Here is an 11,571-nt window from a genome sequence, read left to right on the forward strand (position 1 = left end):
GGAGATAGGGACAGAGATAGGGTGTAGTTTGGGAGGTGGGGGTTAGGATAGGATTTGACTGAGGGAGAGCTGGTTCTGATTTGAGTTGAACATCTACACTGAGGAGACTAACTCTAGCAAGAGGAAAGAGCCTCGTAGTTTAAGATAGGAAGACCATGTGGAGTGTCTTGGGAGGGTATACAGAGGGCTGAGCTTGAGCAGGGAGAGGGAGAAGCTGTGGGAATACAGACTACCTGGGTCTCATTCCAGCCAGGAGGGGAGAGTTCTTCTAGGAAAAGAAGAACCCCAAGCCAGTAACAAGGGGTGAAGTGATCCCCTGGGTCTGTTATACTAATCTGAATACCTCAGGAGTGGGATTACTAGTTAACTGACAAAAAGGACCCCTTTGCTCTTGAACCAAATTAATAAACTGTGTTAAAAACATTGACCTGAAGCATCTGCTGGACCTAAGCATAAGGACCTAGAAAGGAGTAACAGAAACTGAAGTGTAACGGCTGATTTTGAGTAGAGGGAGTTTAAGAGAAGATGTGCCTGTACTACTGTGTTTAACCTGTAACATACAGTGGTGCCTCGCAAGACGAAATTAATTCGTTCCGCGAGTTTTTTCGTCTAGCGAATTTTTCGTCTTGCGAAGCACAGTGTCGGAAAAGTTTTGGAAAAGCTTCAAAAATCAATCAAAAATCAAAAAAGGCTCCTCGAAGTCAAGTCGCAACTGTATTAACGGTGTTAAGAAAAAGGAAACAAACTTGCAAAAAACACAAGACGTTTTCGTCTTGCGAAGCAAGCCCATAGAGAAATTTGTCTTGCGAAGCAGCTCAAAAACCGCAAAACCCTTTTGTCTAGCGAGTTTTTCGTCTTGCGAGGCATTTGTCTTGCGGGGCACCACTGTAATCATATTTAGCTTAAGTAATAAGTTAACTTCTACCTGAAAGAACGCATCTCCTGACCCAACTTTGTTTCACCAACTTCTTCTTCTTCTTTGTAAATAAAACTTCTCTTGTTTGGTTAACTCCTGCCTGAGACTCCTTGAATCGCAGTTTCTCTCACACATGATAGCCTGTGGTAAATTGCAGACATTCATTTAATTGGCATAGTGTGAGGTGGGTCCGCTATATTTAATTGGGAGCAGGATGAATCTGCTACATATTAATTGGTGGTTAGCGGTGGGATCCGCTACAGCCCCATGCATACAAGGCCTTTTAAAGGGATTAGAAAAACCCCAGGGAACATCAGTCTATTAGCTGTGATAGCTAAAAGGAGCATCCCTTTTGAGAAGCAGCCTGTCTCTGCTAAACAGAACAAAGTCATTGCCTTCATGTGCTGCTTGTGAATGTTCAGAGATATCTGGCTGCTTGCTGTTGGAAACAACTGATCCCAGAAGGCTATTCTCAAGTAACGTATTACACAACTTGTAAGAAGAAAAATAAAATCAGGCCTGTACTTAGCAGAAGTATGCCTAGAGAATAGGAATCTGAGTGTTTTGGATTATTGGTCCTTTCATAGAATCAAAGAATTGTAGAGTTGGAAATATCCAAAGGGTCATCATGACCATAAGCAACATTATTTGGAGTGTTGAAGGCAGATTCTTGATAGTCAGTGCCCTTCCTAAATAGACTTACTCCCTGCTATCTGTCCATGACCCTTCATTGCACTGCTAACAACCATACAGGGCTGGGTGAGAGACTTTTTGTTGCTCCATTACTGGCTGGTGGAGAGTAGCACCGCACCCCATAGTTGAATTCGACTGGATTTAACCATCCAGGACTTATCTTTAGTTGTGCAGAGCAGTTGCTACTATGATATCATTTGCCTTGGAATAAAGAAATCTGTTCAAAACTGAGCACCCTGAGTTAGCAAGTTTACCAGCTCTGGAAATCAGCAAAATGGAAACATATCCCAGGTCCCCATTCCAGCAGCACAGCATAGTTTTAATTTGTCTACCCTTGTGATTTTTAAGAGCTGGACTAAATCAGTTTCACAAGTATGAGCAGATGGCTTTTTCTACTTTTTAATGATATTGCATTTCATCATTTTATAAGCCGCTTAGTGGGTTTTTTGAGTGTAGGGCAAGGCAAGAAAAAAACCACACATACCTGGAAATAATAAATAAATAAATGCTTCTTTGAAGGTAGTTGAGTTACTGTTAAAATATGCAGACTGAGGATGCCCAGCCTCTCTCTCCCTCTGGCTCATAAGGATTTCTTGGTTAGAGGGATAAAGTTTAAAAGCAAGCCAACCAAAAAACAAACAAACCCCCACCTCTTAATAATCTCCCTTTCTTGTGTAACCAGCCATGAAGTATGACTGATAATCTTGCTGTCAGGAAATTGACATTTGCTTGGAGTTGATAGCAGTATGTCGAATACAATGTCTATGTAAAGTTTACCTAACTTCAGAGCGCTTTTGGCAAAGCACATGCAGTGGCTAGAAAGGTGCTCCACATTTAATGGCTGAACTGAAATTCAAACAAAGCACAATACAGATTCAAGACTGCATTAGTTAGTAAGTGACAGAACATTCAAACAAGTAAGTGTTTAAATACTCTCCCCATCTCTGTGTACAGAGATGAATCAAAGAAATTAGTTGCAGAAAGAAACTTTCAGTTCAAGTTTATTAATTGTTCACAGACTTCTGCACTTCAAAAAGCAAATGTTTGATTCTGTACACAGAAAAATCCAGAAAAGCCTACTAACAATGCATTTTTCCTTGTTAAAGATTTAAACAGGTTTAGAGCAAGCAATACACATTGATAGCTGAACAATTTAGAGGGTGGTCAGTGGATGTTTTTGTTTGTTAGTTTTAAAAAAAGAAACCAGTACATTACTAGCCACCAGCTCCTATATGTGGCCCAGTGGTGACCAATGGCATTTAAGGCTGCCTGAGACTAGAATGATTGCTGTTTTAGGGGGTTCAGTAGAACTCACTCCTGGGTAAGTACAATAGGATGGTAGCCATCAGGATTTTGGGGTTTGTTTTACCTGGTCTCTCTTTATAGTTCTTAGTTTTGTTTTATTGAAGTTGTGTTTGTGTCATGAAAATGCTGGTCTCTCCTCCATTACTTGAGAATTTCCTTCATCTTTGTTGTGCAGTTCCTCATTTTTCATTGTGAAACGGTTTGGTATTTTTTCTTTTCTTCAGGTCATGTTGATGCCTTGACTTCAAAGTTGTTTCTGCTTGAGCAACTGCCTGCAGAAGGGTTGAAAAAAAGATTTGGCGCATTTAAGTGAGTGAGCTTCCTATAATGTAAAAAATTTACAAGGTATTTGTTAATGACAGCTTCAGAAGAAGAAGCATGTCTGAGCAAGCCAGCTCCTTTTAAATGTCATTCCTCACGTTACTACACTGTTAACAGTACACTTTTATTTTATAACGTTGTGACCACCCTGGTTGAGGTATATTCTCTATTCCAACTCTACATGTTAATGATACAAATAAAATACCGTACAGGGTTACCGCTTCACCAGGTGCTACCTGTTGGTTTGTTGTTATGGTTTGGGTAGATGATATACCGGTACTTAGGCAGAAAGCTGATGGATCATTTAATAAAACCAAATAGACAAATTGGATGATATTAAGTTGAGGGAGGGGGCCTTTCTTGTCAGGTGAATTTCCCCCATTAAACCGTAGGTAGCACTTTCAGTTCACGTTGAATCCTTGCCAAAGCAGGCTTCTTTCGTCATTGTGTTCGGAACAGTCAGGTGACACGGGCCACACACTTCCAATGTTCACTTTGCTGTCAGGATTTTGAAACTTTCCTTTTGTGAAAAAACGTAATATGAGATTCTCTTGCCAGATTTCCCACATGTCTGGCGCTGTGGTGGCTGAATGGGGCAGTACAGTGTTACTTCGGTTTTTTAACATCTCCATTGACAAACGTTTCGGTTTTCAAATGCTGTAAGCCTGGAAGTACCATATTCGCCTGAATATAAGCTGCACCTTTAAAATTGGAGGGAGGGGAGGAAAAAAAAAAAAAACCTGGCTGCATATTGGGGGGGGGGGGAGCCGCGCTACATTGCCAACGGCCTTTCCCCTTCTTTGATTTCTCCCTTCCTGGCCTTGGAGAGGACGGGGGACTACGCACAGGGCAAGTGTCGCTCCTGGCTGCACACCATAAGTTTGTGAATATAAACCACACTTTAACTTTTTACGGTTGGAATTTGGGGAAAAAGTTAGACTTATATTCAGGCCAATACAGACAATGCTTCAGTTTTCGAACGCACTTCAGAAGTCGAACATGAAACACAGCTTCCGTATTGAGTTTTCCATTTTGAGGCTTCCATACTGAGGTTTTGGTTATCGAACATTTCGGAACTCGAACAGTCTTCCGGAATGGATTATGTTCGAAAACTGAGGTACCGCTCTATAGAGCTGAGTAGCCTGGTCAACTGATCAGGGAAGTTTGTCAGAATTCACAAACTATGTAGCTGTATGTGTGTATGTTTTTGAGAGACCAATGATTTATAATGCACTAGTTTTTGGTCTTCATGAAACACTTCCCTCAAATTATTTGTTGCTTATGAATGTTAATCTTTCTGTAAGTGTGGAACTGACACTTTTACAAGCACCACTTTTCAATCAACTAAATAGTGTTAGTTCCATGCTTGCAAGAAACCTGTTGGTTTTAGGCAGGGGCCTTTGCTGTGTTGTTTTCAGCACCTGCTAAAAGCCTTTTGTTTTAGGCAAGCCTACCCAGACATATAATGTTAACATGCAATTTTATTATGTATATTTTTAGCAACTGTCTGTTTATATTTTGATAAGATCAGACACTAAAATCAAGTTAACATAGTTTTTATCAGCATTTTAAGATGAATGTTTTATATTCTAGGTAAACTGCTTAGAAGTTAAGAATGATTAAGTGGTATATAACCATCCTGTTACATTAATAAATTTACACATGCAGGCCAGCAAATTCACTGAATATTCTCCAACATATACTGAAGAAAGTGACTGGGTATGTATTTCCTTTGACTTTATTTCTAAATGGTCTATGGTCCTATGCTAATTTTGTGGATAAGTACCAGAAAAGCCCTTGCAGACTTAGAGCTCCAGGTACATAAGGAAGGCTCACAAGCTGGAAGGTCCTAGGGAGCTATGCAGTGGAAGGCAACAAGAAGAGAAAAGGGGCGTGGGTAGCAGGAACCAGGACCAAGAACCGTGAAAGCTGCTGAGCCAAGGTTGTGAGAATGAAGAGAAGTCAGGGCTGAAGTCACGTGCTAGGCAGACCCAATGCAAAAAAAGAACCTGGGCTGAGAGAAGCCACATTCACAGGCCAGTAAGCTATCCAGCAGAGGAACAAAATAAGGAGAATTCTGCACTTGTTTAGCCAGCATCCTGACCTGACCTGAAAGGTTTTCATTCATTCTTTTGTTAATCTTTTTATATGGCACTTTTCCATGGGATTGTGACTATAGTAACTTGTAACATGTCGGACAATCAGCAATAATTAGCACAATTCAAAACTAGTATGAACAATTGCAAATAGCCATAGTGTTAGTCAGCAAGTACAAGGTAAGATTGTCAACAGTAGGAATAAACTGACAAAGCCTTCTCCATTCCTCCTCCCAGAACCAGTGGTTGAGGAAAACAGCATGGTGGTGAGGATTCTATGTGCAAGTTGTGTTTGCTTTCAAAGGACTTTGCATAATGCAGGAGGTGGAACATTTAGCCTTGTACGAGTCACAGCTCTTAATGTTGTGGTGATCACACTAGAGTGCCTACTCCTATACAGTACATCTGGCAAATGGGAACAGAATACCCTTGTGCTCTTCCCTTTCTGTACTGTTCATTTGCTTCAAAGCCACAAAGCATACCATTTTAGCCTCCATTTGTACTTTTAGTTTGCAGGAGGGCTCTTACCTATTGGCTCATGCAGCAGGAGACTCTTCTGTTACCATCTATAAGAGCTGCGATGGAAAAGCCACCCGAGCAACGTACAACTTGCATTCAGCTCACTCTGCCCTGCCCAGCATACCTTCTGCCCTCTCGGTTCCGTGGGTGCCACTAGATCCCAGCATCCCTCTGCCCTATCATTTTGCTCAAGGGCGAGTTCCCTGCACTTTCCCACCAAAGCCAGCAAACCCTGTGAAGAACCAGAAGGTGAGATTTTAATATTATGTTTTCCATAACATGGGCATTTTTTTGCATTTCATGGCCATTTGATCTCACCATTTTACATTTATATATATTTCCAGTATACAGGTGTGCTTGTGTATATCTGCCAAGTGAAGAATTTATGTATTCATTCCTTTTCTGTTCCCGTACCTTTGACATATGAAAGATACAGGGTGGCTAGTAATATGTAGCATAAACACTTCATACATCTGATGAAGTGGACCCTGGTCCACAAACACATGTGCCTTTTAAGGACCCACAAGGACTCTTGGTAGTTTTAGAAAATTGTATGTGGTTCCATTAAAAAAAAAGGAGCCTCGTGTTTTTCTTGACTGTGGCTGTGTGATTACTTCTAATGTAGGAAAACATGATTTTGTTGTTCCAGTTAGAAACATATAATTTTATGTGGGTGGTTGTTTCTTCTTTTTTCTTTGTAAATAAAACTAAACAGCTCCACTGAATGTATACATTTTCAGTCTCTTCCAACTATATAGTTGAAGCAGTGAGAAAATGTTCAGTCTCTTGCAGCAGTGTGGCCTGTCTGACTTCCTTATGTGCTGCATCTACCCCACTATTATCTCTGCTAAGAGGCAACAGCTCTGGGGTTCCTTGCAGAGATCCTTCTGCCCTGAAATTATTTTCTAGTGATCTCAGGAGTTGAACCTGTGGCCTTCTCTCGACAGAGCCACAGTTCCTTGTGGGTTTTATTTGAAATATTTATGAGAATGGGGAAAAGAAATATATTCTGTAAAATCAAATATCTGGTCACCCTGACCTGCTCAAAAGATAAGGAAGAGCTTAACAAAGCTGCAACCTGTGATGTTATACTTGTAGACAAATGACCATAAACATAAGAAACTTAAGAACTTTTCCATCTATTGCAATATTCTGTTTCTAACTGGTCAGCCAGGTACCTCTGGTAAGCTTGCAAGAAGAGTATGTGGGTAGCTGCATGACCCTGTTTGCCCCCAGCACCTGGTAGGGTTGCCATATTTCAAAAAGTAAAAACCAGGACACCCTGTTTTACAAAAAGGCCCAAAAAACATGTTATTTTTGGTTGACTTGCCTAAGATCCAGTACAAAGCACCGCCTTTCAGAAATTCCCCCCTGACATCAATTCCACCTTTGAAATCCCAGTAATGTCTGGGGAATGGATCTGGATGAATGGCAGCCCTCACACCTAGTATTTGGAGGTCTACTGCTCTCTACATCGAGGCTCCATTTTAACTGCCATAGCTGATTGGTCTAATGACATCAATGAATTTGTCCAATGCTTTTTGAAGCGATCCTAAGCTAACAGCCCAGACCACATCCCATAGTAGCAAATTCCCTAATTACGTCCTGTGTGACAAAGTACTTTCCTTTTTATCAGTACTGAATCTACTGCTTATTTATTTCATTGAAAGACTTTAAATTCTAACATTTTGTGTGTGGGAGAGAAATGCCCTCCTCTAAACACCACGTTTCCCAAGGGTAGCTGATGAATGGTTTATGGAGTAAGCTTGAATTCTAGTACTTCTTCAACTTGCTGATTGGTGTAAAACATTGAAGCTGCAATCCTCTGCATGTTTATTTGGGAGTAAGCCATATTGAACTTGGTGTGCAAGTAAGCCATATTGAACTTATGAGAGTGCAAGTCGGATCTCGTCTTCAGTTTTCCTTTTTCTGTGAACCGTCCCTTGGAGCTCTCCGGGCCACATCCTGTTATTTGGCTCTGCCCAATGACCCACCCTTGCATCGCAGTGTTCACCTTCTGTTGTCAGATATTTCGGTTTTTAAGCCTTTGTGCTTTTTATGTTTGTACATATTTTATGGGCTAATAGCCGTAAATAAATAAATGAAATGAAATGAAAACTTGGTGTGGCTTAGTGCTGAGTAAAGTTGCATAGTATCGCACAGTGTGTTTTAACACTGGGAATGTGGCCCAGTGTATAAGGGAAACAGCTGCTTCTGCTGCTATATAATCGTTATTTAGTGCCAGCAAAGTGAAGGGTGTTATCCAGTATCCAAAAGTGACTTGTTGCCTCTCTTATAATATTAGCTAGAACAAGCTCAGAGGTGTGGGTGGGACAGGGAGCAAACAGGTACTGTATAATGTACAGCTAAAGAGAGATGAGTGTAAATCTGCAATGGCTTTTCTAAAAAGGTGAATTTGGGAGATTGTGAGGAAAGAGGAGCGTTTAAAAACATGGAGAGGCTGTTTGAACCTCAGAGAATATTGTGGTAGAAAACACAAAGATAGAAATGGAGAAGGAGGTGAAAGATGTAGGCAGCTTGCCCAGCTCGAAAGCAAAAGGAGACAGCAAGGGAAGTTAAATAAAATACCTGCAATGTTATGTAAATCTACGCTGCAACTGCATTTGGAATACTGTGGGCAGTTCTGATAACCTCACATCAAAAAGAACACTGTAGAGTTGAAAAAGGTTCAGAAAAGGGCAACCAAAATTGTCAAGGGGTTAGAACGACTCTTCTACAAGGAGAAGTTGCAGACTTTTTACTTTAGAGAAAAAATGTTTAAGAGGTGACATGAGATAAGTTTATAAAATTATGCATGGCATTGTAACTGATGGTGAAGAGAGGCAGTGTGACCAGTGTGGAGATTGGGGCATCATTGATCTATTTTGGCTTGTTGTCATTTTGGATGTAGAGTGCCATAGACCTTTGAGATGATACGGAGGTGTTTTCAGAAGCTGCATGTGATGTGAGTTCTGTGACTGGAACTCCCAAAGTCTTTTTTATTTTGCATGGAGCAGGCAGGGGTGTGCAGTTTGGATTGGTGGTGGGGGAGAGTCTAACCCTTTGCTCCTGTACTACAGCCTCCAGTGTAATTATACACCTCAAAAGTGTTATTAGCTTAAGCTATTAACCCAGAAGTTTTCCCCCATCTATCGTATAGATCTAGCTACACCAAATCAGGGCAGCTGCCTTTGATTAAATGCAAAAACATCAGAAGGCTTCCACATCACTTGTAGGTTTTCGGGGAACTTAAGATATAAACGCTTGTTCCTGAAAACTCTACTTGTGTCTTTTTTCAGAGTAATTCAGGAAGTAGTTAGCCAGGAGCAAGATCACAGATCACTGGAATTTTTACAGATGCAGCTGAAGCGGTAATACTGTACAAAAATGCTGAGTATCCAATGAAGGCAGGGGTGTGTATCTGCAGAAGCTCACAGGTTCAATCCCTGACATCTCCAGGCAGGGCTGGGAATGTTCCCTGCCTGAAACCCTGGAGAGCTGCTGCCAGTCAGTGTAGACACTGCTGAGCTAGATGGACAAATGGTCAGAACCTGTACAAGGCAGCTTTCTACATTCCTTCCTATAAAGCAGACCCTTCACAGCAATATATCATGTAGTGTAATTTGCTCCACCCTTAACTGTTTTAGGACTGAGTTAAGGGGGAGGAGGAAGGTGTTTCACTGTCTTTCATTTCTGAGCAAATGTTAGCAAAGTTAGGTAGACTCTACAAGAAACTTCACACCCTGAACTTTAATCAGATTTGAAGTAGTTTCCTCTTTTTCTCTCTCTTTTTCTTCCCTGTTCTTTTCACTCCTAGATGAGTGGGACAAAAGAACACACAGGCACACCCAACCGCAAAGAGCAAGTTCCCATGGAAACAAACAAGGATCACCCGCCAGCTAATCCTTTTCGAAAGAGACGTGGGGCTGCCCAGAACAAGTCAATGATGAGAAATATCTACAGGCAGGCAAATCGAGGGTCAAATTGGAAGTTCTGGAAAAAACCAAAGATGAGCAAAGATGAGCCAACTTAGTCATTTGGAGGAAAGGTAGAGCAGAAAATAACTTTTTTTGTCTGCAAATGACTGTACAGCCATGAAGAGAATGCCAGGATGGGCGAACTTAATCTGTTAAGAAATGCTGCTGCAAAACCTTTTGACTTATTTTCTGTATCCAGTCAAATTGGAGGAGGGCTGTTTCTATCAAGGCAAGTGCAGACCTGAAGCAACTATCTAATAGCTTGCTGTTACTGGGCCAAGTTGCAGGGAATAAATGTGGGGAACTTTCTGAACATCATATTTTATTATTAATAAAATTAAACCAGCCACAGCATGCCTTTCGAAACCAGCCGTTGCACTTAATTGATCTGGGCCAAAGCAGATCCATAACTGACTCTCAAGCAACCCCCACTCTGGCTTCTTTTGGTTTTTCTTGGAAGTTGGTTGACTCCCACATCACATCTCTTGGATCCTCACTTAAACAGCATGCTTGAAACAAGTACCACAGATACATGCAATGAATTTGTGTTGCAAACAATTACAGCCCAATGCTGCATTTTTAAAAAATACTATTTTATACTTGTTTGAAATTGAAGTAGGCTACTCACACAAAGTTACTTTAATCCAGTTAAAAATAATAATATGATTAATTTTAAATGTTCCAGTTGCACACTCTAAAAGTTTGAATTTGACTTTTCTCATCTGTTTGGTTGCTGATAGTGGTGTTTTTTTCTGTGCGTAGGTTGTAAAAAACACTTGTATTTTTATATCCTGAAATGATTCCAAGTTTGAGTCTTGTCAGCCTGGCTGCCTTAGTGTAATTTTAAGTTGTACATTGATAAACTACTTTTTTAAAGAAAACATTATTGCCCTCTTCAGATACACAGGCGGGCCCTATCATGAAGTGGTGGTGGTGGTTGGGTACAGCAGCAGAGAGTTGCATCAGACTGATGCCACAGGACAGTTCTCCTGCTGAGCCTCCTTGAAGTAAACAGCTGTACAAGAGCACCATAGGGTGGTTCTGCTGCTGCTGTTGAGTTTACTGAGGTTTGCACAGGATAACTGGTTTGTAACCCATATTAGTAAATTTATAGCAGGCACCAAACTAACTTTTCATTTCCGGTATCTTTGGCCCTCTGAATGCAGACACACTCTGAACCTGGCTGGAATGTGTCAGTGAACTCCGTTAATGCCTTTTGCTTTCCTGGATGGAGAGGTGTTGTGAGAGGAGGGGCTGATTTTTGCATGGTTGGAATTTGGCTGCTGTACAAACATAAGAATGATATTTGTTTCTCTGTCCACTTCTCCTGACCCTCTGCTCACTTCTGCCTCTCACCCTGCCACCTCTGCCATGTTTCCCACAAGGAAATGCAACCCTCAGTCTAAAAGAAGTTCCCTACCACTGTTCTAAACTGTTCTACATTTTCATTAGGAGCAATTTCCTTGTCTGGGGCTCCACTTAAAGAACTACTCTTGGTGAGAGAGAATGTTTTTAAACAAATTCTGTCTTCAACAGTTCAAACCCGTACAAAGAGACAACTACTTCATGACACAGAAAAGAGGTTTAATACACTAACACCTTTTCATTCATTTGTCACCTTGTTTACCTTCTGTTGCCATAGCAGACACCCTCTTCTCTGTTCCTCTGAACTTGTTTCAGTTCCTTAATGAAAAGGAGCCAAGTTTGCTTTGCACTGTTGCTAAATAGTAGGTTCTGTTTCAAA

The 11,571-nt window shown here is 41.0% G+C and overlaps 1 protein-coding gene across 4 annotated transcripts in view; it reads left to right on the forward strand.

The window, feature by feature from the left end:
• The window catches only part of ICE2 (interactor of little elongation complex ELL subunit 2), a 29,486-nt gene extending 18,778 nt beyond the window's left edge, over positions 1–10,708 (forward strand). For 3 of the 4 annotated variants that reach the window (XM_083475653.1, XM_083475654.1, XM_083475655.1), the window contains exons 12-15: positions 3,139–3,223; positions 4,904–4,954; positions 5,841–6,099; positions 9,668–10,708. In XM_083475653.1, the coding sequence (XP_083331779.1) occupies positions 3,139–3,223; positions 4,904–4,954; positions 5,841–6,099; positions 9,668–9,883 (611 nt within the window). In that variant the 3' untranslated portion in view covers positions 9,884–10,708. Of the gene's footprint in view, positions 1–3,138; positions 3,224–4,828; positions 4,955–5,840; positions 6,100–9,667 lie in introns of all 4 variants that reach the window. The other variant, XR_014519190.1, reaches the window with a different exon arrangement.
• The last annotated feature ends 863 nt before the right edge of the window (positions 10,709–11,571 follow it).

Source organism: Podarcis liolepis (genome assembly GCF_965112155.1).
Source record: "Podarcis liolepis genome assembly, chromosome: 14".
Lineage (NCBI taxonomy): Eukaryota > Metazoa > Chordata > Lepidosauria > Squamata > Lacertidae > Podarcis > Podarcis liolepis.